Raw genomic sequence first — 16,761 nt, 5'->3', positions numbered from 1 at the left:
TGATTTTCCTGGATTCAGACTGATGTTGTTAAAAACCAGATCAAATCTTAGAGTCTATGAATTAAGCAGTAAAAAGAAGGGTTTCTGTCTAGATGTAGTATCTTTTTTGCTCCATTACTAAAAATATATACCACTTTGACATTTAAGAGTGGGGATTTCTGAATAGATTGCACAATTTGGGGAAGATTTGCAATCTTGTCCTGTCATTTTAGAAATTGTTTTGCATAGCTACATTAAGACATTATAGATTCTGACTGCTTACCACATATGGCCTTACTTTTCTCTTTTCCTTCTGCTGATATCATGCAAATGATGTTAGCAAGAAAGAATCAGCAATTCTTGATGAGACAAAATGGCTGTATAAGCATTGGCAGATGCCTTCTCATCTCAAAGCCAATATAAGAGTAGCCAAATTTTCATTGATCTGAAAATGTGGAAGGAAACAAAAAACAGAGTTCAAAAATTATAGTGGTTTTTTTTAATTGTATGCTTCCCAGAGTCATGTTTTGTGAGAAGGGTGGCTGTATAAGCAAGTAATAAATATGTGAATAGTTATACACATAGAATTTTATTCTGTGTACAGCAGAAACCAGATCTCTGTATTGTACACACCCCTATTCTTCTCATAAACCATGGCTATCCTAACCAATAATTACCTTCATAGAGCCATTATGGAAGTGGAAAGCATATACATCCAATAAATATACAGCAGCAAGCCATGCCATAATGCTTAATTGGTCAAAATGCATCTATAGGAACATATCAAACCCCACTTTTATTTGGCATGGAGAGAGCTGCAAGTATTAACTGCTTGATAAAGAATTGATTTTATTTTAATCCAAACAATTTTCAACTTTTCAGTCCAAGAATGCTTTGGCTCATGCTTTGCAAGCATCCCGCCATGACTGTGACCTTCTACGGGAACAGTATGAAGAGGAGGTGGAAGCCAAGGGGGAGCTCCAGCGCTCTTTGTCTAAAGCCAATGCTGAAGTGGCCCAGTGGAGGACCAAATATGAAACAGATGCCATCCAGAGGACAGAGGAATTAGAGGAAGCCAAGTGAGTTCCTCTAATAGTCATTCACACTAAATATATTCTGAGAATCAGAATTCTTTGATAGAGGGAAGTACTTTGGTATCACAGTGATGCCTATTAACATCTTTGCAATGAAAGCAGGGGGAAAATTCCATATTAGGAGTTGTTGCAGGACACCATGCAATGGAAGTAGTAGTGTTTCTGAAACTTTGTCTCCAGTGTGTGCACCAATATCTTCCCTATCTAATCAGGATGATTGGAAAATTTTAGGAAGAAGCTGGCCATCCGTCTACAAGAGGCAGAGGAGGCTGTGGAAGCAGCCCATGCCAAATGTTCCTCTCTGGAGAAAACAAAGCATCGTCTTCAGACTGAAATAGAGGATCTGTCCATTGATCTGGAGAGAGCAAACTCAGCTGCTGCTGCTTTGGACAAGAAACAACGCGGCTTTGACAGGATCATTGCTGAGTGGAAACAGAAATATGAGGAAACACAAGCAGAGCTGGAATCTTCTCAGAAAGAGTCCCGTAGCCTGAGCACAGAACTTTTCAAACTCAAGAATGCTTATGAAGAGTCCCTGGAGAATCTAGAGACTCTCAAGCGTGAGAACAAGAATCTGCAAGGTATCAACAAGGCTGAATCACTTCTAAATGGCACAGTATAACTTTTTAAAAATTATCCTTAAGGCAGAAGCAGAAATATAGAACAAGGGCAGAAGATAGAAACAATAGAAGAAATAATTCAGTTTTCTAATGTCCTTCCTTTGTGCCTTTTTGTAAAATAAATCAATATGTTTATCCATACCTAATTCAGCATGGCTCAGAATTTAGATTGATAAATTCTAGGTAGTTTATTACTTGACTGTATGAACTGGCTTCTATACAAGCAGACAGAGAAAGGTTTAGAACAAAGATGCTTCTTTTTCTGATTTTGAGGTGATTTGTTTTCTGAAAAGTAGTGGGAAATTGTCCTTTTGCAATTTGAAAGTTTATAGTCATATTTCCATGGTGCAATTTCAGGGGGAAGGTTGCAAAGATGGGATTGGGAGAGGTTGCAGGTGGGTTGCCCATTCTTATCATAAACTATTTATTCCAACCAGTTAATCAAAAAATGAGTAGAAAATTGATGGGCCAGTATTTTTGAAAAATTGTAAGTATGATATCCATATTGTAGTTCCATAATATGTTCCATAATATGTTAGACTGTTCCATGTCATCTTGGAACAGTTACCATCTCTAGATGGGTATAATTCATAGGGCTTTAAATAAAAGGAGGAATGTAGCATCTGCTTTGACCTCCTTAGAACAAGGTGTGTATGCATGAAAATCTTACATTCAACCAACTATGTAGAACAATCCAGCCAACAAACCTAACTAATATTCAGAGTTTTAGAATAAGTATTTTACTCCATTTCCCTTCTTTCATGTGACTTTTGACTGTTTTTTCCTAGACAATAATAATTATTAAGGAAAGAAAAAACACTTGGATACACTAGTTTGGTGATTATTTAAAGTGACTCTATTAATATAAAATGTACAAATACAGGTAGGAATAAATGGTAGCATTCTACAAACTAGTAAATGAGCATAATGTGATCAAAACCTTCTTTTACCTCTAATAACATGAGAACATGAGATTGCTCTTCTGGCATAACTGAGTTTAGCATTATAGGCTAGAAGTTAAATTTGATTTTGAATATAGTAGAGAATGCAAACCATATACAAATAAGTGTATAATATCTGTCTTGGTCTCTTCAGAGGAGATAATAGACCTAACTGATCAAATTAGCATGAGTGGAAAAACCATCCATGAACTTGAGAAACTGAAGAAAGGCTTGGAGACTGAAAAGAATGACATCCAAGCAGCCTTAGAGGAAGCTGAGGTAAGCTCCTGAATGATTGTGGTAAACCTTGTTATTATTTAAACTTAAATATCAGCAGGTATTATGCTTTACTTGGTTTGGATTTAACATATTAAACACTGTAAACATATTTACAGTGATCTGTAAATCATGGATTAAGATTTAACACAGTATATGAACCAGCTTGTTGTGCCATAATCAATAAATATTTAAATGTGACCTGTATACCAAGCAATATGAGTAGTATCTAAATAATTTCCCAATTACAATGGAGGTTGCAAAGAATTGGGTGTGAAAGGAATAATGTAATATGAGGTAAATGAAATAAGAATTGTTGGAACTGTAAAAGAGTACATTGGCTTGGTATAAACATAATGAAGAATAAGTGTCTTGCTTTTACATAAACCAGTTTGTTCAGAAAATCATGATTAAAAAAAGATTATGGTTTAAGTATAGCAATTATCCAATTGTCCAAGAACAATAGGACCTGTAACAAACCCTTTTTCTGTTCTTCCCAATCTGGCTGTTGCCTTTTGCTGTTTGCTCCATCTGTATTTGATCCAGTATTTAAAACCCAGTAAATAAAACTACAGTAGAAGCAGGCCATTTATCTGGGCCTGAAATAGCACCTAGAGATCAGAAAAATATATTTCTAGCTTTTCTAGAAACATCTCCTAATTCCTGAGAACTATTGGATGTTATAAAGATGTCTGCCTAATCCACAAATAAATAATACGGTGTCCAATTGTTTGGACTTTAATTTTCATCAATCACAACCATAGCTTTGTCAATGGAAGTCATTTTGAGAATTGATCTCTTTAAAAAAAATAGATTTTTTTTAAAAAGGAAGACACCAATCAGAAATGTCGATACTAGTTCACAATCAGGTTATAGCACATTGAAGGGAAGTGAACATCTGTTGAGTTTTATCACTATTTATATTTCTTTGTGACTTAAGGGAGCACTGGAACATGAGGAGAGCAAAACTTTGCGCATCCAGTTGGAGCTGTCCCAGATCAAAGCTGATGTTGATAGGAAACTGGCAGAGAAAGATGAAGAGTTTGAAAATTTAAGGTAGAAATATGACATATTGGAGAACCTGTTACATACTTTATGGAATGGATTGCAGTGGTATTATTAGATTTTCATGGCAAGTGAGGAAATCTACTCTCAGAGGCACTGTTGAGAAAGCAAGGCTGCACTGATGATTCAGTTTTACTAGGCTGATGAATTAAGTGCCTTCTACTAAGCGCTTTTCTTTTTTTCTTCCAGGCGTAATCACCAGAGAGCCATGGATTCTATGCAGGCCTCATTGGACGCTGAAGCCAAGGCCAGAAATGAGGCTGTCAGGTTGCGAAAGAAAATGGAGGGAGATCTCAATGAGATGGAGATCCAGCTGAGTCATGCCAATCGTCAAGCTGCTGAGTCTCAGAAACTGGTGCGGCAGCTCCAATCCCAGTTGAAGGTCTGTCTTAATCATTTCTCAAGTAAATGTAGTCTATCAGCCAGCTGGGGCTCTCTTTTGCAATCTTCTCAATGATTATCACCTTATATTAAAAGGTGGCAGTTTTATTTGGAAGTATCATGTGTTGTTATTTTTCTGTCTTCAAGGGCTGCAGAGAATGCAAAGCATTGTGCAGTGAAAGTAACAGTGAGATAGAGCTAAAATTGTTGGTGTTTTTTTTTCCTGTGGGGAATGTGTTTCTCCCCTCAGACTGGATTTATTAGCTAGAAACTTAATGCACTCTTAAGAACGTTATTTCAGTCCCATAAGCTAAGTGCAATAGAAAGTCAGTGGTTTGTCATGAGGCAATAGGATTTTGGGACACTGATGCTGAAAATCTTTATGTGGCTCATGAGTTGCAGGTTGCTCATCCTCTTTCTTTGTGTTCACTATAGGAAATCATTGTTTGCCATCTTTAACGGTTCTTTGAGTTTTGCAAAACAACTGTTTTATTTTTGCTTGTGTTAAAACTGAATTCTCCTGATATGATCCATAGGACCTGCAGATTGAACTGGATGACACTCTACGCTATAATGATGATCTGAAAGAGCAGGCAGGTGCCTTGGAGAGGCGTAACAACCTATTGCTGGCTGAAGTGGAAGAGCTGCGGGCATCCTTGGAACAGGCAGAACGTGGAAGGAAATTGGCTGAACAGGAGCTTATAGATGCAACAGAAAGAGTCAATTTATTACACACCCAGGTGAGCCGGAGAATATATTTTCAAGCAGGGACAGCAACTCTTGGCATCAATTCAAGATCGGAAGCAAAAGTGAGAGCATGGTTTTCATGGTTTATTGTTCTCTTCCCAAATAGAATACAAGCCTAATTAATCAGAAGAAGAAGATGGAGGCAGACATTTCGCAGCTGAGCACTGAAGTGGAAGAGGCAGTGCAGGAATGTCGAAATGCTGAAGAGAAGGCTAAAAAAGCCATCACTGATGTAAGGGGCCTAAGGAGCAGGGGTGGGAATATTGTAAGGGCTACATTGATTTTTCATATAGGTCTTTACTGGTGTGGCAGTTTCCTTCCCCGGTGTTTCCCAGAATTATTTTCTATGGAGCTTAATAGAAAATACACAATGAAAATAGGTATTTATGAGTAGTTATCAGTGCTTTTTTTGTAAAAAAAAAAAAAAAAAGGCGCTGGAACTCACACACATCATACAACCTGCCTTGCCTACCCTTCAAGGTTCCATCCAAAAAAGGTGCCGGAACTCCATTCTGGGCGTTCTATGACAAAAAAGCCCTGAGTAGCACTCAGTGTTTTGCAATATCTAATACTTGACAGCAGGATCAGTACTACTGACATTGGAAGCCAGCTTATTTCAAGCTAGTGCCCTCCAGATACATTAATTGTAATTCTCATAATCAATCACAGTAGCTAGTTTTAATGCTACATAAATGTTTTTTTGGCTGTTGTCCCTAACAGGCAGCCATGATGGCAGAGGAACTGAAGAAAGAACAAGATACAAGTGCCCATCTGGAGCGGATGAAAAAAAATATGGAACAGACCATCAAAGACCTACAAATGAGGCTGGATGAAGCTGAGCAAATTGCTCTTAAAGGGGGCAAGAAGCAGATTCAGAAACTGGAAGCCAGGGTTAGTATTTAAGAGAACATCTACTTTTTCTGGCAAAGACCTAATTTTCTTGTGGATTATGTTGCCAATAGTTCCAGTAAAGTAGAGAGATGATGGGTAAGTAAAAGTTTGAATTCAGTGAGGTCTGAAACCATTTAAAATTAAATGAAATCATGTGTACAAGGCTCTGTTGTAGAGGCAATAATCCATCATCATGTTATAGTCCACTAATATCTATGTAGATTTCTAGTGTTTTGTGAAGCATGACAACCAATATAGTTTTTTTGTTTTCTGAGCCAAGTAAGAAGGAAAAAGAACTTAACTGTGCTGTTCGGTCTTATTCAGGTACGAGAACTAGAAGGTGACTTGGATATAGAACAAAAGAAGAATGCAGAGAGTCAGAAGGGCATTCGCAAGTACGAGCGAAGAGTTAAAGAACTGACTTATCAGGTACATGCTTCATCATCTTCATGTTGATTCCTCAGATCCATGTTCATTAACACATAGAGTGAAACCAACAAAAGCATAGGGGAAGCTGTCAACGCTGCTAATATTGGATATTATTGCTTTGACAAGATATGCAGAACTGTCTGGTATTTTTAGAGTTAATTCAGATGATGGGGGGGGGGAGGAGAAAGATAAGGACTGCACAGAAGCCAACGGAAATGAATCTTTGCCCTCCAGGTGGATTGGAAGATGTGAATGAAGACTGCAAAATAGGGGAGGGGAATAGCCTGGAATGTTATGTGCAAAGGAAGGGAAATTCAGATCTTGGCATCCATCCATGCTGTGCCGACACTGTGTACATATGTTTAAAGACTTTTTAGAATAAACAATGTCTGAAAGTTCTTTGAAGTGTTCCATTAGTCGGAACTTTGACAGGAGCATTATACAAAAGTGAAACTTTTCTTTTTGCCTGCAGATCTCCCACCATTTTAGCAGTAATTCAGGAGATAGCAAACCCTAAGATTGTTTCATTTGGAGTGAGAGCAAGAAGTATTGTCCTCTGTTTAATGTGGATTTGTGATTTTATTCCAGTTTTATTCCAAAACTGATTGGCATATCATATCTTCATCACTTTGGCTACATGATTATCAATTGGATTACATAGCAAACAAGCTTTTAAAGCTATTGACCAAAATAGTCAACAAGCTGAACCTAAGCTTCAGTAAATAGTACAAGAAATCAAGATTTAGGCTAGAGATCTTTCACAACATTCTCTTATTGTATCCCCAAATCAAACTGTATTATCCCCATGTCACTTTCTCCAGTACATTTCTATCAATTAAAGGAAAGCTTGATAATAGGAATCAAATTTGAATACTTTGCTCAAAATGGGCACCTACTGTATGTATCTATAGATAAATCAGGAAGGGGGAGGACATATTTCCAAAAAGTAAAAGAGCGCTTCAGAAGTTTCTTCTGTGGAATATGAGTAGAATCTCAGTTTAGCTGCCCAGTTAGAAGAAAGGCATGTCTATTAAATCCAACCATGTTAGTTATGTTAAATCCAAATGTACATCCTTTGAATCAATTTGTGTAATTACATAACTGATGTAAATGACATCACTTGCAATAAAACAAAACTTCGATTTCATGGATGAGAGGGAGTGGAATTGCAATGAAAAAAAAATGCCCATTATTTTGGAAATCTGCTAAACCAGGGTCCACTAAATCAAGTTTAATTGATCAGAAAATTTTTATGCAGTAATATGGTGGTAGTAACATATATGGGATCAACCAAATATCTGATTATTACATTTCAGACTGAAGAGGACAGGAAGAACCTGGCACGAATGCAGGAACTGATTGACAAGTTGCAGAGCAAAGTCAAGAGCTACAAGCGTCAGTTTGAGGAGGCAGTAAGTATGAATCTGCATAGGGATTCCAGCAGTTTAAAAAGCATCAGAATGCTAATTCTATTCAATTCCAGTTTCCTTTGGTTCTGTAATAACCCTTAATGGTCTATTTGTGTCTGTGTTACTCCTGTGCCATAACTGCAATTTAAAAATATAATTCCAAAACAACACTTTAGTAATTTGACTTCTCCAATGTACTTAGGAAGTCCATTTCCCTTGGTTCTACACAACCGTATCTCTCTAGATTACAGAGGCATTAGTTTCCCTACTACTACTGAAAATGTGCCAAATATTTTGTGTGCCTAAAACATTGTTTGTCAAAATTCCTCAGTCATTCAATCCAGTCAAGAATCTCTCCCATATCTGGCTCCACTACATCAAATTCCATCTTCTATTCATAGGAGCAACAAGCAAACTCCAACCTGGTCAAATACCGCAAAGTGCAGCATGAACTTGATGATGCTGAGGAACGAGCAGATATTGCAGAGACGCAAGTGAACAAGCTGCGTACTCGCACTAGGGAAGTTCCTCTGAAGGTGAGAACAATATTGCCTGAGGTAAAACATGGTAATTATCTCCCCATCAGTCTCATTCCTTAATGGATAAACTGTTGGGGAACAGATATTAGCTCTTTATTTGATGTGATAAGATTTCATTGGCTCCATTACTACTCAGCTGTAATCAATGTATAAATCAGGGAATAGGGAGATGGCTGAGACATAAAACATGACAAAGATTAATGTGTTCTGTTTTTGCTTGCTTAGTCAGACAAAAATAATTCTTTTTCTCTGTGTTCTCTGCATAAATACATAATGTATCACAGGCTGGATTTGAGCTTTCAAAATGTAATGTGTAATCAGAATACAATAATTATAAACATCATTGTATTCTGATGTGGAATATCCAAGCCACAAAGCAATGCAAAACACTTTTTACGAAAGAGGGAGCTGGGGCTCTGAGAAGTTATCTGTGGCAAATCAAATCTGAAAATAACTTTTATTATTATTAACAGCATGAAGAATAAGAAACTTCAGTGTAACATCTCTTCGATGAATATGGCTATGTAATGGCTGCAACAGTCATTTCTGACTCTGTAGTGAATAAAGTTTAATACTCATGATGGAAAGTGTGTAACTTCTTTTTTTTGAATATTCAACTGTAGAATGTCTTCCTATTAGGCTTTTTAAAAATGGAACTCACATCTTATTTACAAGACAAATCTCAAATTTGGAGAGTCTGACAGCATCTTTTGAGACTAGCATTATTTAAGGAATAAGTATTGCTAATATAAAGCATTTCATGACCTGCATAAAAAAAAATCATCTCAGGTGTAACCAGACTTTCAGAATCTGGCTATCACAGTCTAACACAACTCTCTTGCTACAGTGATGAACATTCAACAGTCTTGGAGAACTGCTACTCTATATAAATATCTGACTGATCTACCTTTTTACAAACAAGCTCAGACTGGAGTTTTTTGAATAATATTTCGTGAGACATGTTTTAAAATAGAATTCTTTATTCCATTTAATACATTTATGTGGTGTTAGTCAGTCAGTATTAATCTGGGCAGCATGAACATTAATTTGTGTGAAATAATTAAAATTTCCAGAAACATTTGCTGGCTAGGGGAGTCGCCTTTTTGCCACAAAACAGTTCCATTCCTTCAGCGATTTCCTTTTTTTTTTACAGCCACATATAAATGTGATTTGCCAGCTATTACTCCTCCACACATTTTATACTTAATCCAAGGCTATTGTAGTTTCCCATCATACACAAAGATGATCTACAGCAGTAGCTGTGGAAGAGAAACATGGCACTCATGTGTCCCTGTAAGGAACCAAAAGGCCAATAATATACCCTGAGCCAAAACCTCCAACCCAATTCTTTGGAATTGCCTATACTGAAAAGTCAGAAATAAATACACAGCATGATAGGTAAATCATCCTTGGAGTAGCTAAGTATTTTTGTTTTTTAGTGAGAGAAGTCTCACTGAAAGCCAAATTGATTAGTAAAAAGAAGGATGGTCATTCAAAGACAAGACATATGTATGAATTAATTAGATACTTAGAATTCATTTTTGTAGATGATGGCCATACTGTCCTGATGTTTCAGTTCTAATCAAAAGGAATCCACAGGCATTTGAGTCTTTATGTTTACTACAATTGCAGAGTTACTACAATGACCTAGGACTGAGGATGGGGATGTTGTAGAAGCAATTGACTCTCTCAAAATTTATCCCAAACTAAAATTCTTGAATGACATTCTCCAAAGGCATCAGATGTATAACAGAGTACAGGGCCACTGGGAAAGTCAGTTTAAACATATCTTTAAGAGGTTTCTTTAAAGCAAGATACATGATTTACTCCAAAGTTTCCATTTTATTTCTGACAAGCTGTAAAGGATAAAACAAAAGGGATAGCCTTAATAAAGTGCTGTTTTGTTCAGGTAATAGATTCACAATTAGATAATTACGGAGCAGTCAGGCTTTCTTGACAGGGCTCTTATTATAAAAAAAGTGGACGCTATCTTTGTCCCCAGTAAATACCTTAATAATTTTGTATGCAAATCAACCACCAGAGATCTATTATTTCTATTACTTTTGCCCCCAAATAAGGTGCAATAGCGTGTGCAGAGCAAATGTGAATGGGGGAATAGCTGATCAACTGTATCTTACTTTCAAATATTGTAGGTTTCATGGAGATGTCTTGCTATTATTACATTTCTAATTACATTTCTAATGGCCAATTCTAATAAAAATGTTATGCTTTGAAGGATAAATTTTAACAGAACACAACCAAGATATCTCCTTGAAATTTTTAAGTTGAGGCTTTTTAGGGATCTGTTTAAGATAAAATGTTATAAAATTATAAATGCATACATAAGAATAGTTGAAAGCTAAGGACAAAAAGGGCTGTTCTAATGCTTCATAAATTCCATAAAGTGCCTGAGCACAATGATGAAATGAAGCTTTTATTCCAAAAAAAGTTTCTGGAATCAAACACCAGCTGTCTTTCAACTAATGTGTTTAAACACTGGCAGTTACAACAGCAAGTTCAATATTTACTGAATAATTCACCCGATATGAAATACAAGTAAGTATCAGTAGTAGACTAGACAACTTCCAGTTACTATTACACATTAAGAACAATATATATTATATATATTGTTCTGGTTTGTGAGTGTGTGGGCACATACACATCAGAACGGATGGTGCTAATTCTTTCACTTTAGCTGGTGCCTCTGTTTCCAGAGTGCAAATTAGTACACCTTTCTGTTCAACAATAGGTTTAATATTCAGCAAAAGCAATACAGTACTGTGAAAGAAAATTCCATTTGCATTATGAACAAAATGGCCAGACTGCAGAATTTAGAAAAAAAATCCATAAATTTTTAATTTATTTGTTATCCTTCCCTTTTTTTGTCTATTAGATTTACAGATACAATCAAATGGAACAATAAAAAAAGAAAAAAAGGAGATGAAAAGGAGACCTGAAAGCATTGTAAAGTTAATTAAAATGTTTCAAAAATATTTTGATATAAATCTATATATTAGACTAATATTTAATCTTTATGATCTGTTAAATTCACATTTGTTAGATCAGGCAGAAATTATAGGATTTTTTAAATTTACAATTTGATTCATATTGGTTACTGTTAATTATTTCATAAAAAGCTAATTTTAATATTCTTAAAACTATACATAGATTTATATCAATGTCACGAGGAAATTTATTTAGTTAATTTTACAAAACCTGTAAATAAAATCTTTCCTTTGTGTTCTTTTTATTCTTTCTTGTTTTTCCCGTGATTGTATCTGAAAACCTAATAAACAAGCAAACAAACAAAAAAAGCCAGGGGAAAAAAGCCAACTACTTCCATCACTGCAATATATACCTGTTCTAGACAGCACTGTAAAAGTCCATTGAAGACAAATCCACAGACCAGAGAAAAATACTTTTGAATGCAATAATACAGTGAACCAAAGAAGAGAATGGGACAGTTTAGTACGAAACATTTCTAAAATCATTTGCAGAAAAAAGGACAAGCCATTATTTTTATGTATTTAAAAGTGAATTGCACACACGATCCTCTTGAAATGCAAAACAAAGAAAAAGATGTGAAGAATTAGGAATCAGCTTTTTATGATGACTTAATAGTGGCTGGTGTACCTTAGGTGTGCTCATAAAACCAGCTTGTTTCAATGACTTAGGGAATTACTTCTCCTTTTAACTTCTAATTTGGGTTACCAGAAAGAAAATCACAGCTAACCCTTGTATATTGGAAAGATCCCACCTCCCAAGCTCAAAGGCTTCTAGTCATAATGAGCAGGGGAAAGTGGACCTTTTTGCTGACAATTCCAAACAGTATGCAGATTTCCCTGAATATGTGATACGTTTCAAGTTTGTGAAATCTTGCTCTTTAAAGAGGGTGGTGGGGCAAGGGGAGAAAATACATTAAGATAGTAATATTCTAAGTTTGTGCACACAGCATATCCCTGAAAATCCAACGTCTGCAAGATTCCCTCTGAGGTATTGTCCACTGGAAGTGAGAACTGGTGGAATTACTCTTCGGTGAAGTCTCTGTCAATATCCATGTATGCCTCATCAATGTAGCTAATTATGGCACAAGGTGATGTCCGATCGGTACTAAGCAGAACAGACACAGTCTCTTTCCAATAGGAAAAACTAATACATGAACTCTATAAGGGGAAAAGAAAGAAAAATAAGCACAAACAAAACAAATGTTTCTGGAATATGGCTTGCTAGTACAAATGGGGTTCTATTTGGGGTTGCTCTTGAAAAGTATCTGGAAGCTTCATCTAGTTCAAAATATGGCAGCCCGCCTAGTTTTGTGCAAGTCTAGATTTGCACATGTAGGAATGGCATCTCTCTTGTAGGAACTGCATGGGTTGTTGATTTGCTTCTGGGACCAATTCAAGGTGCTGGTTATTACCTTTAAAGCCCTACATGGACGAGGGCGAGGTTATTTGAAGGGCTATATTTTTCCAGTTACATCTGGGGATAGTGGGGAAGCGGGATGTTTTACCCATCAGGATATAGTGGGGAAGCAGGATATTTTATAGGTCACCCCAGTTAAGGAGGTCTACCTGGTGGGGCCAAGAAAAGGACCATCATCCTGCAGAGATAAGACTGGCCCCCTTGATATTTTTCTGAAAGGCCCTGAAAACATTGGTTTGCCAACGGACCTGGGAACCCATCAAGTCATTTGTTTGAATGCTGTTGCCAGGAAAATGCGGGTGTCTCAGGTATTGTATTTGGTGTTTTTTTTCTGTAAAGCTGTCTGGAGTAACTGTGAGTGAACTGGGCAATCATCTAAATTTCCTAAATAAATATATACCATTAACATCTCATTGCTAGTATTTGAATATGCCACCAAATACTTTGAGTTGATGTTGTAGCACATATGCAATTCACCCCCCCCCCAACAGTAATGAAAAGTGCTCTGTAGAAATGTTTTGCTCCTTTTTGAAGGGAAGTGTTGAAGGATTATTTTGAGGTACAACAGACATAGGATGTGTTAATATATAACCCACCAAATTGATCTCTGTCCTCCAAAAGTCCATCAAAAATTGCCCTCAAAATTAATAATTTGCCATCACATTTTGGAGACTCAATCTTGATAGGTTCAGGTGTTACAGGAATTCATCAACAATTCATCACCCCACTCTTAACCTGATCTCCAAGAAAACAAGATGCTATATAGAATCCAGATCAAAAGAATTTCATGTACACATTAACTCAGGGATTGGGGCAGTGGGGTAGTTTAGAGCAATTTCAAGGAGATCTTTATTGACTAAATTTGTGCAATCAAAACTTCCTTTGGGCTTTGTTTCTTTTCTTACCTGTGGAGACCTACAGTGGGAAGCTGCAGTATTACTGTTCCTACCACATAAAATTTAATGCCTAAAAATGATACATATTTTGCTAAAATATAATCCCATGGGGAAAATGTTTTATTCAACCAGGTATAATAGAACTTCATTTATCATTTAAGATGCTGAAGACTTACAAATTTTGAGAACCCCTAAGTATAACTCATTCTGCATTAGGAATATATTACACCCAGATGATACAGAAATTGCCAAATAATTTGGTCCAGTTCAAATCAAATTGGCTAAAAATGGTTGAGAATATACAGGGTTACAAAAGAAAAATGAAGCAAGACTGAACTGAAACCCGGAAAGCTTGCTAGATTATCCTATGTATGCAGGTGATTAAATAAGAAATTATTTGCCTCATGCTTGGCAGCTTTTCTATTTTAGAATTAAGTAAAATATAATGCTTAATTTAATCTAAATGCTGCTTTAAATAACATCGGCTGATGTCATATTTTTTAGTTAGTTTATGTAACATTCTGGGCCAGGAAAAACTAATTCTGGTAGTGTATAAATTAAATACCAAAATCAAAATAAATTTGTTCATTTTACAGAACATATATGTTATATTAAATAATCAGGAAAGCTTAATTTTCTGGCCAATGAAAATCCTACATTATTTTTTGGATTCACCCATTTCATGTACGATATTTTATCTTCTTGTCAGCTTTCTCTGTCACAGAAAGACGGTCTTTTAGGTTTGACATTCCGAATGCAATATTGGTTTGAAATGGAAGAATAAAAAGTCCATCCTGGTAAGAATATCACAAACCAATGTCTTTGTCTAGCTCAGCGTTTCTCAACGTTTGTGTGACGGCGACCCCCGTCACACAAACGTGCCGCGCATGCGCAGCGCGGTGCGCCACCCCATGCGCAGCGCGCATGCGCAGCGCCGCCCCCTGAGGGGGGAAAATGGCGGATCGCATTGTTTGGCGACCCCCGTAAAATGGTCGGGCGACCCCCGTAAAATGGTCGATCGACCCCAAATGGGGTCGCGACCCATAGGTTGAGAACCGCTGGTCTAGCTGCACCGGAATATATATTTAGTCCAAGAGTTCAATTATCAGAATTCTCAATAAAGAATACATGAACAATATTCTCAAATATTTTGGAATTGTTTCTATCATACCATAATGCATTCTGAAATGTAGCTAGTATTAATAACCAACTTTGGTGGAAGACTGTTATTTGCTAATGCTGTTCACTGCACAACGTAACTTGTTCTTTCAGGCAGAAATGGATTGTCCCCTTGCAAAGAACACACAGACTGTAGAGATATTTTCTAATGAGGCAGCATTTTCCTATATTTAAAAGAATAAAACTATTTGTATTAAACACAAAATTTTATCTCTGATAATGCAGCAATTCTCTTTTTAAAAAGTCTGCAGTAAACATTCACTTGAATGTTCCTATAGTAATGCATTACCTGTTCAGTCTTACAAGCAAATAGAAACACTACAAAATAATGAGTGTTTTCCACTGTTGAAAGCTCAAACAGGATATCTTGTTTTTTTTTCACTTCTGTTTTATTCCATCAAAAGTTTTCTCTTCTCTTCCGCACCACAATTTTGAAACATAAATATTTGCAAGGAACCTAGGTTGCAGGCTTACATTTTCTAAACAGGTGCTGTCCTTGTCCTTATTGAGGTAATGCTGCTGCCAGAAACGAAGAAGACTATGAAAATTGTTCAGGATGAAACCAGGATATTTCTTTGTATATTCCATCTCTTGAAGGGTACGCAGATAGAATGGGAGCTTGTCTTTTCTTCGAGCTAACATTAAGATAACTAGACTTGTGTTCAGACAACTTACGTTTTCCTAAAGTTGAAAAAAGAATCAAGATGAGAAACCATATTGTTAGTTATTCTACAGAATCTAATCAACAAGGTATAAAATATCATTTTATGGATCAATATATACATATTATTCCTGAAATCCAATTGCCATATATTACCTGGGTCAGTGTTTGTACATGAATAATATTAATGAGTCGGAAAAGAAAGGACATTCTCATGGACATCTGTGACATGTATGATAAGAGGCAGCACTCAGACAAGACTTCTGCAACTACAAAAAAGAAAGTGTGTTAGATTTAAAGTGATAAGTCCTGAACAAGCTATAATTCTGAAGAGGAAAAAAAGCACTGCTAATATGACTTCCACTCATAACTTGTTGGAAAGATTGGTTGTAATTGAAGTGCTTTTCAGAATGTAACTTTGGTCTTTCAAAGAAAACCTGGCATTAGCCAATATGGTATCAATGTTGGGAATTGATGGTATTTAGGATAAGGGCTACTTATTTCCTATACAAACCTTGATCGCACAATGGCTAGTAAAATTGTTGGTTATATTGGAGTCTTTGCTTCAAGGAAGATACCGTTGTTCATCAGCATTTCAACAGATTAAACTACATTTATGAATAAAATGTGTTAATGATTTCAAGAGTATTTCCAGCAATGGCTACAGATAAGCTGCAAAAAGATATACTTGCACAGATTTTTAATGTTATTCCTTGGTTTCAAAACAATTATTTTACCTTTAATATCTGACTGGCTCTCAAATCGATCCAGGGACAAAGTAATACAACGAACCAACATGTTGGAATCAACCAGTGAACTGTTGATCTGATTCAAAAATATCTGAAACTAAAATATTGGAATCATTAGGCTCTATCAAGAGTACTATATACGAATAAATAAATAAACAAGTATAATACTAAAACCGTATAAAACGGATTCTAGAATTTTAGTTTTACCTTTTCCTCTGTATTGATGTACTTGTTAAATCTCTTGAAAGCGTCTATGTTGAATTTCATCAGTTCCCCCAGAAGATCAAAATAACTTTGAAGCACATCTCGTGATTTGCATTCACTGTCAACAATGCAGTACAGAATATGCTGGCAAGATTAAATGGACTGTTACTATAAGTTTAAGACATTACATTTTGTATTACAATAGAATACAATTATTAATATAGTAACATATTAAAATCAAACATTCACTTAACAACAAGATTTTTTTTTTGTTAACAT

At 36.0% G+C, this 16,761-nt stretch overlaps 2 protein-coding genes across 4 annotated transcripts in view; one reads left to right on the top strand and one right to left on the bottom strand.

Annotated features, from left to right (window-relative positions):
* MYH7B (myosin heavy chain 7B) overlaps window positions 1–8,954 on the top strand; it is a 46,338-nt gene extending 37,384 nt beyond the window's left edge. For all 3 annotated transcript variants that reach the window (XM_039319062.1, XM_039319064.1, XM_039319063.1), the window contains 12 exons: window positions 862–1,058; window positions 1,305–1,654; window positions 2,789–2,913; window positions 3,851–3,966; window positions 4,165–4,357; window positions 4,893–5,096; window positions 5,210–5,335; window positions 5,824–5,994; window positions 6,319–6,423; window positions 7,740–7,835; window positions 8,234–8,368; window positions 8,845–8,954. In XM_039319062.1, coding sequence (XP_039174996.1) covers window positions 862–1,058; window positions 1,305–1,654; window positions 2,789–2,913; window positions 3,851–3,966; window positions 4,165–4,357; window positions 4,893–5,096; window positions 5,210–5,335; window positions 5,824–5,994; window positions 6,319–6,423; window positions 7,740–7,835; window positions 8,234–8,368; window positions 8,845–8,856 — 1,830 coding nt within the window. In that variant the 3' untranslated portion in view covers window positions 8,857–8,954. The remainder of the gene's footprint in view (window positions 1–861; window positions 1,059–1,304; window positions 1,655–2,788; window positions 2,914–3,850; window positions 3,967–4,164; window positions 4,358–4,892; window positions 5,097–5,209; window positions 5,336–5,823; window positions 5,995–6,318; window positions 6,424–7,739; window positions 7,836–8,233; window positions 8,369–8,844) is intronic.
* Window positions 8,955–9,333: 379 nt separating this feature from the next.
* The window catches only part of LOC120296993 (transient receptor potential cation channel subfamily C member 4 associated protein), a 37,881-nt gene continuing 30,453 nt past the window's right edge, over window positions 9,334–16,761 (bottom strand). Inside the window, exons 15-19 of the mRNA XM_039319084.1 lie at window positions 16,486–16,626; window positions 16,267–16,375; window positions 15,686–15,798; window positions 15,343–15,549; window positions 9,334–12,534 (exon numbers count right to left, since the gene is read on the bottom strand). Of these exons, the coding sequence (XP_039175018.1) occupies window positions 12,397–12,534; window positions 15,343–15,549; window positions 15,686–15,798; window positions 16,267–16,375; window positions 16,486–16,626 (708 nt within the window). The 3' untranslated portion in view covers window positions 9,334–12,396. The remainder of the gene's footprint in view (window positions 12,535–15,342; window positions 15,550–15,685; window positions 15,799–16,266; window positions 16,376–16,485; window positions 16,627–16,761) is intronic.

This window comes from Crotalus tigris, unplaced genomic scaffold (assembly GCF_016545835.1).
Source record: "Crotalus tigris isolate CLP2741 ecotype Arizona unplaced genomic scaffold, ASM1654583v1 scf7180000022411.5474196:2289641, whole genome shotgun sequence".
Taxonomy (NCBI): domain Eukaryota; kingdom Metazoa; phylum Chordata; class Lepidosauria; order Squamata; family Viperidae; genus Crotalus; species Crotalus tigris.
Note: the sequence above shows the minus strand (reverse complement) of the source record. Positions and strands in the feature narration are given on the sequence as shown.